Source organism: Tachypleus tridentatus, chromosome 13, assembly GCF_004210375.1.
Source record: "Tachypleus tridentatus isolate NWPU-2018 chromosome 13, ASM421037v1, whole genome shotgun sequence".
In the NCBI taxonomy this organism is placed as follows: Eukaryota; Metazoa; Arthropoda; class Merostomata; order Xiphosura; family Limulidae; genus Tachypleus; species Tachypleus tridentatus.
Genome location: NC_134837.1, coordinates 226,463,340 through 226,481,477, shown reverse-complemented (window position 1 = coordinate 226,481,477; position 18,138 = coordinate 226,463,340). Strand labels below are relative to the sequence as shown.

Sequence of the window (18,138 nt, the reverse complement as noted above, 5' to 3'; positions counted from 1 at the left end):
TGTGTTACTAAATTCAGAGGATGGTATGTCTTCATACAGGCAAAACACTAGCACCCTACTCTGAACTGAATGGTTATAGCCACTTGTATGGAACCCATCCAGTAAGATGCCTCTCTGATCAACCTCCCCAGCAGCTTGGAACAAGTAAGTGGTAAGGACTCCCATAGTTTATAGAAGAAAGGGAGGAAAAAGAATATTGGAGAGATGAAAGGGATTTTACACTTGAGACAGTGCAAGGGGTGACCATGAAACTATGTGGAAAAGCAGACCATACCATTCTACAATTAAAACAAGGCAGAGATGGGCAACTGTTCCCTTCTGCTTTATCCATGCCATCCATGCGTGATATAATCTAGGACATGCATATTTATGAAGGAAATATTACAAGGTTATTTGGTACAAACAATCTTGTGAAACACCTTATCTCAAAGGTGTGAATGTGAAGCAATAGAAGGAGCACACGATAGGTGATACCCTGAGAATGCAGAAACCATGATGTTACAGATATACTAGGAGATGAAATTCTAAGGGGTAGTTTCACATGCCCAACTGCAGAATCTCCTCCAAAGGCTGACTGAGGTGAAAAGCAAAAGATATGACGAAGTGCCAGATTTGATGGGAAATAAAATGAAGTAACACAAGTTGGAAAAGAGACAAAAAGAAATAAGCCAACTGGATTAAAAATCAACACAAAAGGTAACGTAAAAGTGAGAAATATTCCTAGAGGTTGCCAAGGAATAACCAGACAAAGAAGTCTACCTGGATCAGGACAAGGGTAAAGAAAAGAAATACAAGGACGGAAAATGAGCAAAAAAGAAATTACCCTCACGTGCTGCTGAAGTCTTGGGAAAGAAGGAACAATTTAGATAAAGGAGAAGATATATTAGATGGTACAGGGTACAAGTGATGTCAATAGCAAATATATTTGATGTACCTCCTGCAGGCCAAGAGGAGAAGGAAATAGACCTTGAGAGATAGGTGAAATAAAGAACATGAAGCAATAGGCTCAAACAGTGATAAAGTTAAGGGAATGGAGTACAATATTAATGTCCCAATCTCGAAGTATTGGATGCCTAAGTGGCTGATATGTATCTGGAAAAAATTGATAAAATCAATAAGAATAGGGAAAAAAAAAGACCCTGTGGTAGCAAGAAAATGGAAAGTATTGGATACGTAAGGCTGCTAGATACCCATAATTTAAGGAGACTGAAGAACCCTTCTCAAAAAGCCATGAAAGAAACTCAGAAACACTAGCAACCACAAGATAGGAAGCTGGAACCCCCTGATTGAGGGACAAAGTGTGAAAAAACATTTTATATTTTTGCTGATACAAAGCCATGCATGAAAGATGAGTAATATAAATGAAATGCCACCAAACATGAGAAACCAGATCTCCTCACCAGGGATAGGACAAAAGCCAGGTGTGAAGTATGAGATGTAGAACTGGCAATTGTGACTGACAAAAAATGTTAGGGAATAAGGGGAGAGGGATGAGAGGGAACAACTGTAACAGGAGTAAAAAAATAAACCATGACTGAGTGAGTCAGTAAAGAGCAATTGGAAAAACTTTGCAGGAAGTGGTATGGATGGAGTAGATTACCCAATGAAGAAATCAGGTAGAAGGATAAATGTAAAGGAACTTGTTTAACTAATCCTGGCTGAAGGCATCTGTAGTCAAAGCTTGAGGATGGGGAAAAGGGAATGAAAATGAAACTAACTGGTGACTGAGGGAGGTGGAAAATGCATCAATATAAGGGGTATCCCAAATTACAAACCCATCAGAAAACAAGGGAATGAAAGGACCACTCTGTCAGGTAAACCCTGTCTGATTGGGAAAGACAATCTACCACAAGGTTTAAAGCACCTGGTATGGGACACACCATCAAAAGAATGTGATGATCACAGGCTTAAAAGAGAAGATCCAAGGTGAGAAAACAGGGATTTTGACCAGTTTTCCCCATGATGACTGATGGACTATGGAATTGTCACTGTATCCTTGAAAAGAGAAAGGAAATGATTCATAGCCCAATGAAGATAATTTATATGCAAAAACGGCTCGTTTGGGTTGAGAAAATATTTTACATATTTTATATATTTATATTTTATATATAAATATATATATAATATATAAATATATACATTTTATATATTTTATATTTTTTATCGTCAGGTTCCTGACGATGACCGAAGAAGGTCGAAACGTTGTTCGCTCTTCTATGTAAAATATTTTCTCAACCCAAACGAGCGGTTTTTGCATATAAATTTCTCAACAAGTGGGTTTCTTGACATCACTGATCAATGAAGATAATGTTCCTTCACAGATCAATGACTTCAAGCCAAATGGTGGCAGACCCCTATGCACCACAGCTCTGAGGAGATATATCTGTGTATATATGGCCATGAAGGAAGAAGCAGGATACCCAATGAAGAATGAACCTTGTCCAACCACCACTGGAGATCATCAATTACATGGAAAAGAAGGGTGATGGGAAAATTCAAAGGATCTCAAACAAGGTTTCATTGGTTGTGAAGGGCCCATTGAAAGAACGGCATATAAACAATCAAAGACTACACTCCCCAGAGCATTATAAACAACCAGTTCCATAGAACAAAGCCAAAGAGGAAAATGTTGTGTTCAACTGAGACGGGCATTGAAGAAAACACCAAAATGAACAATGCACTGAGCAGAATATGGTAGGACTTTCCCAATTTCATCAACCAGTCCATCCAAGAAGCTTTGAGAAGGAGATAATGAGTATGACAGTTCAACCCTTGTTCAGAATGAATGAAAAAAACCAGCTGTGCATGTAGAAGTGAAAAACACAATTTTAGGGCATGAAAATGTAGAAGGAGAGTCTGTACCATCCAACAAATGATGTATAATCCCAGAGCCAGCCCAAAGATGTCCATCTTCATCATCCAAAAACCCAGAGAAAAAGTCCACTGAAAAGTAAGGATGGATTCCATAGTGAATCATGGGGTGTGAACGAATTAATTGAGATGGGACAGGTAAATGACTGGCCTTCAGTCCTCATTATTTTTGGAAACACCAACAGGAGAGAATAAACCCCTGTTAAATGAATAGGAGATTCAAGACTTGTCTTTTAAAGAAAAAACAAACAAACCCAACTCTTGTTGTCCCAAGCAATGATACTCCACCCTATGATGAAAGATAGTAGACTGATCTGAAGCTTGTGGAGGCTGATGCATATTAATGCCATCAACAAACTAGAAGGTGAAATGCTCAGTGTGAACCAATAATCAGAGGATGGGGAAAGAACCAAATAAAGTTGGGAAACAGAATCATGTAAGACAAAAAACCTTGAAATAGAAGCAAAAGGCAAAACATCACATACCTGGGAAATAAAATCTTAAAAACAGCATCAAAGGCCCAATACAATTTTCAAGCAAGGTGTGGGAAAGCACAATGAACCCCAGAGTAAGGTGTGGGTGGGTGAGGGAACAAATGAATGAAATCCTCATCAACATGGCCAGAACTAAAAGGCTCAGGAAGAAGAGGGGCAAGGAGAGATGACAAAGGTTGCCCCACATAATGCTCAATCCCTCTGTGAATCAGTGTTGACAAATCCCCCAATGTGTCACTTGTACCTATGATTTTGAGTGTGGCATCAGACAAAGAACATAAGATGGACCCAAAGTGGTAATGTTAACTTTGGAATTTATACTTCATATTGAATGAACAAGCAAAAGATATGGTGGTGAAACACAGATAAATAAATGCTTTCAAAATAAAATGGAAAATTTGCTGCAAGTAAAGTGTAGGTTAAAGTAAAGCAAACCCCTCTGAACAGAACTGAAACAAAAGAAAAACACCTGAACTCGAGCACTGCCAAACAAGAAATAATGGTTTGGTAGTAATGCAGAGAGAAGTCACACACATCAGCACATTCAGACATTACTTTTGAATGGTTGTGCTCTCCTATTGCTGGATAGATGACACACGCTGATTTTCATGAGAGCCATGTTGGAATCTTTAATTCCAACAAGGAGGGTGTGAAAGACCTACTGTATGGCATGTGATATAAATAAAAGTAAGAAAACGGAAGTACTGTAATATAGAATGTAGTTGTGGAAACAGCTACCACAGTAGGTTTCCTAACTATCAGGCCATCCCATGAGTAATGTCCAAAAATTTAAAACAGAAAGTGCATCATCATTTCTGTCTTTGTAGAAAGCTTTAATGACTAAAATATGCAGTAATACATGTATAAAAATGTTCAGACAAATAAAAGAAACTAACCAAACTCCACTTTCTCAAATCATTAATCAAATAAACCCTTAAGATGGATGTGTCTGAGGAACACATTAGGCATGTAACGCTTTATGAATTTAAAAAGGGGAATAGTGCAGCAAAAACTAACAAAACATTCAAGGTGTTAATGATGCGGAGTCTCTCAATTTCCTAACTTGAAAATGTCGAAGATGGTTTCAAAAGTTCAAATCACGTGACTACAACTTAAGTGATGCATCATGTTCAGATTGTCCTGTTGAGTTTAATAATGACTTGTTTCTGGCTGCACTTGATGAAGATTGTGCTGTAACAGTTAAAGAATTGGCACAGAAGCTTAATTCAACCCATTTAACAGTTTGTTGTCATCTGCAATAACTTGGAAAGGTGTGAAAACTTAGAAAATGAGCCCCCCATGATTTGACAGAAGCCAACCTTAGAGCAAGAGTGGACATTTGAATTTCTCTGCACTCTTGTGAACATATCTCACCTTTTTTGGACAGGTTTGTGACTGCAGATGAAAAATGGATATTTTATAAGAATGTTAAGTAATGCAGACAATGGCTCAGTGCAGGTAAACTGGCTAAAGCACAGCCCAAAATGGACCTCCATCCTATGAAAGTCTCGTTAAGCATTTTCTGGGATCCACTTTGAGTTGCTGCCACTCAATGTAATGATTACATCAGACTTCTACTATCAACAGTTAGAGTGCTTGAATGTTGCACTGAAAGAAAAGAGGCCTGCTTTGATCAATTATAAAAGTGTTGTGTAACATCAGGATAATGCAAGACCCCATACAGCAAGGATCACATTTGTAAAGATTGAAGATGTAACCTGGGAAAAACTTCCACATCCTACTTATTCTCCAGACTTTGCCCCATCAGACAATCATCTATTCTGAAATCTGCAGGAATATCTTGATGTAAAAGAGCTTGGAACACATGAAGATGTCAAAACTACTCTCTTTACATTATTTTCCTCCAAACTCTAAAAATTTTATAGAAGTGGCATTCAGAAGCTTATAAATCATTGGCAGGAAGTAATTAATAATAATGGAACATACATTAGTGATTAAATAAGATTAAAAGCATTTGAAATCCTTACTCTTTTTCTAAACCTAAAATCGGACATTACTTAAGGGATGACCTGCTACATTGATATCTCAGCAACACAAAAAAGAGGGAGGCTCTATTTTAAATTTTTACTTGCCAATGTCTGAAACTTGAGTCCTTAATTCCTTAACCACTATGGATGTTGTATGGTAGGCATAGTAAAATATAAAGTAAGCAATAAGACATGAGGATGTATTAAATGACACACACACATCAAAAAAGATATTTAGTGTATTTTTTAATATTTTCTTTAAAATTAAGAAATTAAAACATATATATTGAAATCTGGATTACAATCTATGTTTCAATGCCAATTTTACTAATATACATTGATAACAAATACTTCAATACATACTTAAAATATTATATATAAAGCCATTCCATGTTGGGTACAGTACATGAGTGGAAGTCTTCTATATCACTTTTTACTCAGTTATATCATACAGATATTCCAAAAATATTAAACAAACATTTTGTTTAACAAGTTCTACAAAGTAAACTGCTACTTAACAACTATTCACACAAATAAGTTGTTTTTTAAAAAATCCAAACAGAAAATAATTTGATAAAATGCAAATAATATTTTGTAAAGTGAAAATGAACTCACCAGAAGGGGATGATGAGTGACTGAAGATGTTGTTGAAGTTTTCTGTAAGATATTTAGAATTTTATAAAAATAAGTGTTTTTTGTATCATAACTAAATAAATGCTGATCTTAATAATACCATCATACTTTAGGGTATACTCATAAAAAGCTTTTTCATTATGCTCATGTTTAACAAATATTCCTTACTGACAGTTTTTTTTATCATGATATCTGAAGGCAAGTTCAGTTTTACTGGAAAAGAACATTCTTTCTAACATATTCATACTTCAGAAATGGACTGAAATATGCATGTTTAGCCCTTTCATGAAGAGCTTGATGTAATATACACCAGTTCATCTACATACTTGCTCAGACTTTTAACAAAACGGATTTGAAATTTTCACAAACAAATCTTCAATAAAATATTTCATTAAAAATCTGATTTTTTGTGTTCAAAATACTTGTAATATTTACTAAAAGTATACAAAATGTTGTGAATATACACATGCTGTATCAAAAGTTATAGTGCAAAGTGATTTAATGTTATGACAAGGAAAAACTATTCTTCATCCCAAAAATCTCAAATATCTGCTAAATCTCTAATACCTCCTATACACATTTCAAACGTTTGTTTTCAGTAAGACTTTATATACTGCTCAAAAATATTAAAGAAACAAGTACATATTTCAGTATATTTTTGTCACAACTAAATTTATGTATGAAAAACATATCCGTTGTCTACAAGTGTATTTTTAAGCTTGTGAGTAAAGTTTGAAGCAACTCACCTCACTCAAGGAGAATACAACTCAAAGTACCCGATGTAAGGCTATTATGTGAAACTGTGCATTCCTCATTAATTCTCAAAACAGACACCAACATGGATCTGTTGCAGCTCGTTTTGTCAGTGTGTACCTTCATCTTGTGCACCCAAGCAGTCAGGCCCTATCTGACAGAGAATGAGGTGGCCAGGGTGGTCCATATGCTGGAGGATGGCCAGAACCAAAGGAAGGTAGCATAGCGAGTCAGTTTGTCACCAAGTATCATCAATTGGCTTTAATGATGCGCCCAGGAGCATGACAAAAGGCCAGATCAAGGCAGTGATGACATCCAGAGAGAACCGCTACATCGTGACTACCACTCTGTGGGACAGGTTAGCTACAGCTCAGTCACTGCGAAATGACTTTCAGCATTCCACTGAAACCCATGTGTCAACCCAAACAGTTCGCAATTGTCTGCACGTAGGACGCCTTAGAGGCAGATGGCCTTCAAGAGGCATTATTCTGACAGAGCAACACTGTACAGCCAGGTTAAAGTTTGCTCGTGAGCACCTGGACTGAGAACTTCATCAATGGGCCACCTTGCTGTAGACAGACGAGAGCAGGTTCACTGTCACGTGATGATAGACGAGCAAGAGTGTGGAGATGCAGAGGAGTGATTTTCAGCCTGTAACATTGCGCAAGTTTATGCTTATGGAGGAGGTTCTGTAATAATCTGGTCAGGCATATGTTTGGGTGGCTTCACAGACTTACTCATACTCGACAGATATAGACGAAATTATGGAACCCATTATGAGGCCTTTTGCCAGTGCTGTTGCGATGGGTTCATTCTCATGCAAATTAACGAATGAGCACACGTTGCCATACTGTGTATGGACATCTTTGACAAGGAAAAATAGAGACTTTTGAGTAGCCAAATCTCCAGATTTAAATCAGATTGAACATTGTTGGGATATGTTGTCGAGGTGTATTAGTGAACACCAGCACCCTCCCCAGAATTTACAGGAACTCCACAAGCCCTGGTAAACGAGTGGGCTGCCATACCCCAAGATAACATCAATAGACAGATTCAAAATGTGTCAAATTGTTGTCAAGAGTGTGTCACAGCCTGTGGAGGTCATGCTAGATATTGAATGTTTCAAACATTTCTTGAAAAAATGCATGTAAATTGTTTATGGTATTGCTTCATATGGGATATCAGTTTTGGTGATATTGGTCATTTTTAACTATTTTATTTCTCCATGTTTTACCATTAATCACAAATTAAAAAATGAATAGTGATGGAACTGCAATAAGGCAAATTACCTAAAAAAATAAAAATATTATCACATTTGGAACACTAAGATAAATTATATAAAAAAACGTACTTGTTCCTTTAATATTTTGAGCAGTTTATTTTAAGTTATTTTCCATATCCTAACTATGAGGGGTCTGTCACTTGAACAACCTCATAGCCATCACAAAAAAAAAGGAAATAATTGTAAATTAAGCTTTTTTCATGCTGGAATGATTATGCACTATAACACACAAATACAAATGTTTAGTCTAAGTAGCTGAAGTCTCATAACACCATATATATTTATTATTTTTTGACCTTCCAGTTATTTTTTTCCAGTATATTTTTCTTAAAATATAGAACAATAAATCAAGAAGAAATGCAAGCAATAATTTTTGCTATGACCTTTGAACTTGGCTGCTGCTGGACATAGGTTTCTAAGATTTTTAAAATTTTGTACATGGTGGATATCAAATAAAAACCTTTTTAAGGTTTTATATATACAGTTGAATAACCAAAAAATTATAAATAACTACACTGATACCATAAAATTCCACTGTAATTTATTAAGCATAGTAACTAGGATGTATTTACACACAAAAAAATGAAACTTTGAGCAGACTCTCTTTTGTCCTACCTTCTTGAAGTCTTGGTTTGAAAGAACACCGTAGCCTTTTCACACATTAAAATGGCTGAGAAAAACTACTACAGGGACATTCTAAGTTTTTAACTGGTTATTCACATGTCATATGTTGAAGTAAGTGTATACAAGAAACTGTTTCCAAAAATGGAAAGAGGTAAATGGGGATCACCGTGTTTAATTCAGTACATAAGCCATATTTCAGTAAAATAAAAAAATACAAGGTTCTTATCTTATATTCTAGCTTGATAATATTGGTAAATTGAGTTTCTGATGTGTACAAAACTATAGCTTTAGTATTTTGACACCTCAAACATCTACTTTTAACCCATTGACTGCCAAGTATTTCAGCTGCTACGGCAGCTCCTGTGCCAGGTTTTTTCAGAAAAATTGAGTAATTTTTAAAACAAAGGAAATAAGCAACAAATACTATTTTTTCTCTATGCCAAACTTATACACAAAATGAAGAAATATGTACAAAACATGAAACAATAACTTGTCCATGGCACTGTGTCACTGATCGGCTTGGATGAGTTATCTTGTCTACAGCACTGAACAGGTTAAACAATGGTGCATTCAACATATCATGTAACTCACTAAAATCAATATTCAGGTGTTTTCTTTTAATATTTACTTTTAAATTAAGAAATTAACTCATACCTAATATTTTTAAAGTTTTATTCCAATCTTATTGACATAAATTCATAAAATAAAATTTTGAATGCAACTCAATAAATGTAATGACAAGGCCTTTGACTTGTGACCCATTATGAAAGGGTTAATTGAAAGATTCAACATGCAGTTTTATTATTTTCTAATAAATTTATCACTGAAATAGTAATGACATATTTAACAAACATGTGACAAAGTTAATAAATACATTGTATTTTGCCACAGTCAAAATTATTTAACTCAAAGCATTTTACATACAAAAACATACCAGAAATGGAAAATTGCTTCAAATAGGTCTATAAATTGAAGAAATTTTTAAATGCACAGTGCACTAAAGCTATAAAAGTAAGACAAGTATTTTATTTGAATTTAAACTTTATGGTTTCTATAAATATATTAATATGCTGATATTGTTCACTTATTATGGTGTATATGCCTTTTACAAGATAGAAAAATATGAGTACATTTGCACTTGTCATAAGACTTAAGTATTAGGCCTATTACATTTTAAACATTACATTCTTTATTTAGCCTTTTTGCAATTTTAAGGAATAATTTCTTCTGATTCTTGAAAATCTCTAATGGAATAGATAAATAATTGCAGTTTAAAATACTATAGACTTAAATCATCTCATAGTTTGATAAATTTAAAATGGCTTCAGAAAAGCATAAAAATAAAATTTTAATATTAAAACAGCAACAACAACAAAAAACAACTTAAAAATTAATCCCTATATTAATACCATAGCCAGTAAAATATGCATGATATACCTTCTTCAAAAAGGCATATTTCTAAAATAATAAAAGTTCAATAGCCTTGGAATAAATTCATTTATACAAGGTTAAATACAGGACCTCAAAAACATATCTGGACACATTTTCACATGAAACAATTCTCACACAGTTGGTACTGATGGCTCTCTGACAACAAAACACAAACTGAAATAACGTATTAATTATTAGGTGAAGAGTAATTGTCATTTGTTTCTAAACTTTACTCCCAAACTTCTTGACTTAGCTTGCATATCAGTTGTATAACACAAATTATGATGCAACAGACTCATTTGGCAAAAAATAAAAAGTAAAAGCAGAGAAAAATAAACTTATTATACATGATATTTCACTTGGTAAATTTTTGTATAATCAAACTATATGTTAATAGCATGTAATGGCATGAATATAAGCTTTTACTATTGACTTTAATAACCATTTCACACTTTCATACATGAAATAAATTTCATATTATATCATTTGATTCAGGGCCATTTAAAAATCATACAAACAACTGTTTAAAGTTTCTTATTCTATAACACAAAATAAACATGTTGTTAATTAAAAATAGTTCTAAATTAACTGTTTGATCTTATCAAATAATTAACCGTATGCATTCCAATGTTAATAAACATACCAATGAAAATTTTGGAAGGTACTGGATGATAAGTTCTCGTAGTTTTCGTTGTATATAAGGGTCTGAAGAAATTCCTAACTGATATAACCCATGAATGAACTTGAAATGAAAAAAAGAACTACATATTACAATTAAGAAGGATAACTATACACAGGTAAGTCTAGAAGATTAGAAACAAGCCATAAATTTATAATTGTTACTACTAAGTACATGGAAAGGTCTAACCAGTAAATAAATTGTGTCATTCCACATTATATATGAAGAATTATTTACCATGCATGAAACAAACTATATATCCATTCACTTTGCCTCTGACCATCCTTATACCCTGCAGTTGTTGTTTGTTATTATGCACAAAGCTACACAAAGCATTATCTGTGCTCTGCCCACCACTGCTATTGAAACCTAGTGTTTCTAGTAGTATAAATCCACATACATACCATTGTGCCACTGGGGGACTATCTTGCACTTACAAATATTTAAGTCCAGTTGTCTCAACACAGAAAAAGCTTCAAACACCTTGTTATCTTGTGCTATTTATTTGAATAAAACCTCTTTTCATACTGTTCACAACACCTACATACAATGTTTATTTTACAACCTCTAGCAGAAAACATTCTTGTGATTATAAATGTCTAACACAAAATCAATATATAATCATTAAAAGCCCCTCAAATGTCTATGGTGTATGGAGTACTGCATCAAAGAAGTAATCAATTTTATGGTAACTACTCCACAATCAGCCTTTTGTTCATTCACATGTACAAAAAAATATTTAAATATACAGTGAGTTATATTACAAACCAAGTTTGAAGTATTAATATTCAGCTGAAGTCACCAAAAATATTTTTCTGTTGTAACAGTCATTATGAAGTGCAATTATAAAATATGCATAAATGAGTGTGCCAATGTTACAGTGTACTGATTTCTAAGTGATGTAAAGTTTGGTTTGGTATTAAGCATAAAGCTACAAATGGGCTGTTTGTGCTCTGCCCACACTGGTATTGAAACCTGGTTTCTAGAAATGTGAGTCTGCATACCTACCACTGTGCCACTAGGGATGGGGTCGCAACGTACTGTAAAAACATTTTAAATATATATGTTTTCAAGAACAAACATATTATTTAATTCTTAATGAGAAAAAACAACAAAAACACTGATCAGCCATTTTGAAGTGCTATCTACTATAGACATTAAAACTTGGGAGATCTGTACCAATGTTCTCAGTGAACATTAAATTGTAAAACTTATAAATGATCTAGATCATTCTACCTATGGCACAATCAATTAATTCTATGGTCCCTGATGCCATTTTGAAATTCTTTTCTGCATATTGTATTATATTACATTTTAAATTTAATTAATCCACTATACTATCAATGTATGCCAATGAAATTAATATTATAATGTACTTTGTAATTTGGATTTTTATGTTATCTAAGTTTTAATTACATTGTTTCAAGAGAAACCTTTATAAAAATACTTAAGCTGCAGTTTTTATGTCACATGGTAAACATGTTTTGAAAAATCTTAACATTAGCAGTGGTTCACACTTAGCAACATAAATTGGCAATGTACATAAGAGTAAATGTTAGTTACGTGATATCCAAAGTTCCACAGCTGAATTCAATGGTAAAGAAAATTAAGTTTTTCCAACCTTTGATGGTTGTCATGCCCACCTTCTGTACTCTGCCTTGAAATCTACAACACACAGTTGATACAAGTATATATAGTCATTAGAAAGAGCTCAGTTTACACTATACTCTGCCAATGGTTACTTGAAACAGGTATGCATTTTTCCTCATGGCATACATGTAACTGGCATTCATACCGTTGTCTGTTTGACTAGCTATAGCACTTAGAATGGTTTCTTACACAAATATGCTGAAGAGAAATCTAAATTGTTTTTAGGTCTTACTTTTGTATATTAGTTAATTATGTAATGTGTGTTTCAAAAGTCATAATTCAAAGGTTAAATAAGTTTTGAGTTTAACATGTCATCTGGATTGTAAAAGGTTATAAGCAAGATGGTGTGTATAAGCGCCACCTTGTTTCAGCAATGCATCTGTGTGGGGAGTTTGTTAAAGTACTTTCATAAAGCCCTGTGGCTATCAGTTGATGTATGGACATAAATGATAATAAAAGAAGAATTTGAAAGGTATGTTAAAAATAAACTATAAGTGAAAAGATAAAGACACAAAATTACACATAAAATATATGACAATTTGTTAATCTTAAATGTTTCATTGTACCATATGTTGATGATGATAGAAGATGAAGTTAGGAATGTTCTGGTAAACTTTTAAACAATTTCATCCACTAATTTTATTTCTGAAGAAAAATATGACACGAGTGATGATAACTACTCAACAAGTGAGGTTTAAATGTCAGTGACAGAAACATCTATACTGTTTGATTTTAATCACAGATTACTCCCCACACAATTAAAAAGATAATATTCTACTTACCAAAGCTAAGCAAGAACAAAGGAAAAGCACCATCCAATAATAACATAATCAGGTCACTGCCACAATACAAAATGCAATATATACAGTCAGTATAAGTAATCAAGGGAAAGATCGAGTAAAATAAAAATTGATTCATAACATCACCTTACTGCAGTCATCATGAATTTCAAGGATTATAAAGATCACCAAGAAAGATTCTGATGAAACATCTGAGTGTCTCATTATATTACTATAGTGGGAAAACGTTTTTGCATTTTAGCTACTGTACCTAAATTCTTCTGTGTCTCCCATGTACCACAGAATATGATGAAAGAAAATGATCCATTTGAGATGATTTACTACACACTCAAAGACAATAAACAATTGCAAAGCTAGCTACACTCACACAGATAATGGCAGATGCATCACAGCAATGTATCTGTTATATTATTTGTTTCATTGTGTTGCCAAATAAAAACTATAAGATTCAACAGGTTGAAACTTGGAACTATCATTTCACATATTACACAACTTATGTAGCTATAGTTTTATTTTATAAATATAATATTTGTATGAATTTACAGGTTTTAACATTTGAAAAGATTTCACAGTAATATGTTTTTCTATTGCAGAAACAGCTTAGAATGCTTACCTTTATAAGGGTATCAATTACCGACTTTATGTCTACCTATACATACTTCTACATTTTTCTACAAAGTTTTCTTTATAACTTTTCACCATACTAAAGTTATAAGCAAGCTGATTTTCCTATTGTCAATCATTAAGTTTCATCTAGTATAAGCAATATTATATTCATTTATATATTTTGACTTATATTTTTGTAAGTTCTAACATGAACACAGTCAAACAAACACTGGAATTAGCCAAGAAACAAAACTTGAAACAAATGGTTCCTAAATTGTTAAACTATGTTTAATTAATCTTATTCCATGAACAAATATATGTGAATTTGTATCACATTACACCAAAGAATTCAAATGGAGTACAGCATGATAAAACAAGCTTTCTGCAAGGGTTAAAATTGGTTTTCTTCTGGTAACCTATCAATAAGCTAAGTTTGTATCACTTTATTCCTATCTCTACAAAAGTTTACTCTGAAATAAAAGCCATAAATATATTTGAAAAGAACAGAGAAAGAGTTATCATTCAGTGTTTGCATCATTGGTGTATGACTTCTCAAAGCTGCAATATTGGCACTTAGATAACACAATTAATGATTATAATTGAAGTGTTGAAGTAACAAGGTTCAAATTAGCATTTTTCTCTTAGAGGGTTATGAGGGCTGTATTATGTTCAGAAAAATTTCAGAAAATTTACAGTCAGTTTGCAGTTAAAAGTTGTTATTGAGAAAATTCTTACATATAAAATTTAATAAATAAAACTTTTAAAACAGAATAAATTTCAACTCTGAAGTATTTAAAAAATAATGTGAAGAATGGCAACAAAATTTTCAAAAATTTTGCCTTGAGGCAAGATTCACCAATCTAAGTGCAACACAGTTAAGTATCCATTTTGAAAAGATTAAAAACATCTACAGATAACATTTTTACACAAAGATTTATGTGAAAAAAAAGATACTTGTTTTGAAATTCTAAATAATGATTAAGAATAACTTAAATCTTAATGTTGCTAAGAGTATATGAATATACAATAAATATAAAATGAGCACAATCTCAATATCCTTTTATGCCCAGTCCTACCTTTCATGCAGCAGAGATTAAGTAGTCAATAAGTATAGAGAGTATCTTGGACACAATGAAAAGTCTACTACACATGTTAAAGTAACAATTTCCAAGTGAAACTAAGTTCAAAATATTTATAATATTTGTATGTAAGGTGCTTTTCATCAGAAAGTTCAATTTCATATATATAATCATTTATCTCAAGTGATATTAATTAACATATTGCTTTTATTTTGAAACTATTTTGCTAACTGCAGTACTCAGTACTTCTGACGTGATGTACTTATTACTAGTTTTATATATATCATAAAAAAACAACAAAATGTAAACAATTTAGATGTAATAAATATAGTTTCTTTTCAATGAATAAATGTGCTCTATCAAGGAATACAAAAAACAAGTGTGTTCTGTTTGAATACAATAAATATAACAATAATATTCAATAAACAGGAATTTCAGTTATTGTAATATATTGTCACTGCCTACCATATTCTATTAAACTAAGTTTATTTGATGTCTTGCCATAGAAGAAAATATCCAAACACAAAATAATTTTTGGAATGAAGTGAATATATAAAGAAACTACAAAAATATTTTCAGGTCTGAAGTTTGTTACAAGGTTTTATCCATTTCTTATTAGATTTCTTTGGTCATTCCTACAAAAGTTCCATCTAATCACATCCCCATGAGACAATAAATTCCTTGTATTCTCAAGGGATGAAAGTTTATTAGTAAATATAAACCTCTTCAAGTCAGAAAAATCAGTAAGTGTACTATTTAGAGGTAAGTCTCCTCTCTCTCAGAATTGTGCAGAAATAAAATTCAAAACTTTTTATTTTATTTGTATATTACAAAAAACGAATGTTATAATACGATACTACTTTTCAGTTAAAAAATGTTATAATAGAATTAGAAGGATTATTTATAGTTAATTTTTATACCTGATATGAAGGTGTGCATTAGTCACCTAATAATTGCTTTGTAGTCCATATAGGGTTAAGGCAACTGCAGAATATTTATTACTGGAATATTAAATTACCTACAGAGATATATTTTTTAGAATAATAGATAAATGTAACGTATTGTTCAATGATCTGTCCCTCTTTTAAAAGCAATGTTTACTTTAAAAATATACTTCGGGAGATATGACTGACATAAGTAAACATGGAATACCTTGTGAGCAGGAATTACTTTTTATGGTGGGTAAACAATTTCTTGTAGAAATAATACAATATTTTCCCTTTTGAAACATAAAAGTACTTTAAATTAGCTATGAAATCTTCCTCTAAAATCTTAAGTAAAAATGGTTTAAAGTAATCAAATATGATATAGTTGGAGCCCAGTATACAAAATGTGATATTCAATAAAACAAAATTACTATAGGAAAAGGAAAAAGGCAGCATTTCAGAGGTTAATCAGAGGATGGCTGTTTTTTGTAACTGATATTTCATTATTTCTTTTAAAGAAGACATTCATGCAAGAAGGAATACATAAAAAATGTTTAATAATAATGGTAATGTAAATAAAAAATAAACAGTATTTTCACTTATATTTCTGCTAATGTTGAATGCAACTATCAATGGTACAATTTCAATAATTCTCTGAGTTTATAACATGTTCATGTACAAATATGGTTATTATCATGAAAAGTTCTCAAGTGGAAAGCACAGTTTACCATTATGTTACATATTTAAATAATTACATATAACATAGTTTACCAAAGGTAGATTTTCCTTCACAGCAAACATGACAGTTGATGTCAATGTTGTATCTTTAGAGTACAAAACACGAGGCAAGATGAGTGTGTCAATCACAACTGGAAGTAAACAGTCTGGTTGTGACTAAAAAATTAAAATTAGGTAGAATTTAAAAAATAAAATAATTTAACAAGTTTAAATAAGAATGAAATAAAATATCTGTATATATTTTGAGATTTTAAACTTGTATAACAGCTTGGAGAGTCAAGCTGTAGCTTCAAATGACAACTTATGCAGCTCCAGAAATTACTTAAACCTGACAATTAACAGAGACTACAAATCCCATACATTTATGTACACAAGTTCTAAATATCTATTCATGCATATGTTGATGTAATACTGAGACTGTGTTAAATATAGATAGCTTTTCACGCGGAATACATTAGTATAATAAATTTTTATATACATAAAAAGTGGATGAAAATTGGGTAACAAAACTTGTTATACTGTACCAAAAAACTTTTACATCAAACAGAAATATAAGGCACTAAGATTTTTGCTAAAAATGTAATGAAGGAAAGATCTTATTAAGAATTATATTCTGAAATAATTTTTATTAAAATGCACAAATTTTAGGACTCTTGTATCCCCAAATTCATATTCTTTATTTATGCATAATAAAATGCTTAGTTTTTACTTTATTTTGCCTAATAACAATGTTTGGTTTTAGTGTTAAATGCTATTTGGAGAATGATAAGAACTTCATACTTTCCAAGAATACAATGAAGTCACAATTCTGAGAAAGTGGATGCAAAAATTATACTTACAGGAAGCAACTAAATTCTAAACTTCCTACAATATAAGAAGATAAACTACTTACTTTGACATACAATGTGGGTGCACAGTAGCAAAATAAATGTCCTGCTAAGCTGAAAATATGGGAAACTGCTTCTTGAGATCCACTAACTTTAGATACAGAAGTCAAACCAGCTACAAAATCTGAGAGAAGATACTTTATCTTCTGTCTTAACAAAAATTTCTCCTGAACAGTCTCAACCTTATTAAATTGGTCTGAGAGAGAACGAAAAAATCGAATGATGAGATAGTCATGGTTGCTGGTAAGATCTGACTGCTGTGTAGGCATGATCCATGATAATTCTGGTAATTTCATGACAATACTGAAATAGACAAAAAGCCTTCTAATTAACTACACTTGAGTAAAGATAAATTAGGTCAGTAAGTTTTTGTTTTAAATATGGTACATACAATGTTTTTGATTTTTCCCTAAAAAAAGGTAAGTAAGTAAACAATTAAATAATTGTCCCATTTTTGCATCACAGTCTTTGTTGAATAACATAACCCAAGCCTAATCTGCTAAGAGGTCTGCTGTTGCTTTTTTTTTATTCTGCTCTGTGTTTAAATTTTTTCAAAGAGGCATGTCAACAGCATTAGTTACAAAGCTTCTGTTGATAGCAGAGCGGATAAAGTCTATTTAACTTGATAAAATAAAGTATTGTAGTAATGGATAATTTATGAGAATACAGATATTTTAAGGTAGTTATCATAACACTG

The 18,138-nt window shown here is 32.2% G+C and overlaps 1 protein-coding gene across 9 annotated transcripts in view; it reads right to left on the bottom strand.

The window, feature by feature from the left end:
* LOC143239982 (protein MMS22-like) overlaps positions 1-18,138 on the bottom strand; it is a 213,586-nt gene that overhangs the window by 43,506 nt on the left and 151,942 nt on the right. For 8 of the 9 annotated variants that reach the window (XM_076481705.1, XM_076481707.1, XM_076481706.1 and 5 more), the window contains 4 exons: positions 17,447-17,744; positions 16,588-16,710; positions 10,720-10,818; positions 5,969-6,010 (listed from right to left, as the gene is read on the bottom strand). In XM_076481705.1, coding sequence (XP_076337820.1) covers positions 5,969-6,010; positions 10,720-10,818; positions 16,588-16,710; positions 17,447-17,744 — 562 coding nt within the window. Of the gene's footprint in view, positions 1-5,454; positions 5,495-5,968; positions 6,011-10,719; positions 10,819-16,587; positions 16,711-17,446; positions 17,745-18,138 lie in introns of those variants that run through there. The other variant, XM_076481712.1, reaches the window with a different exon arrangement.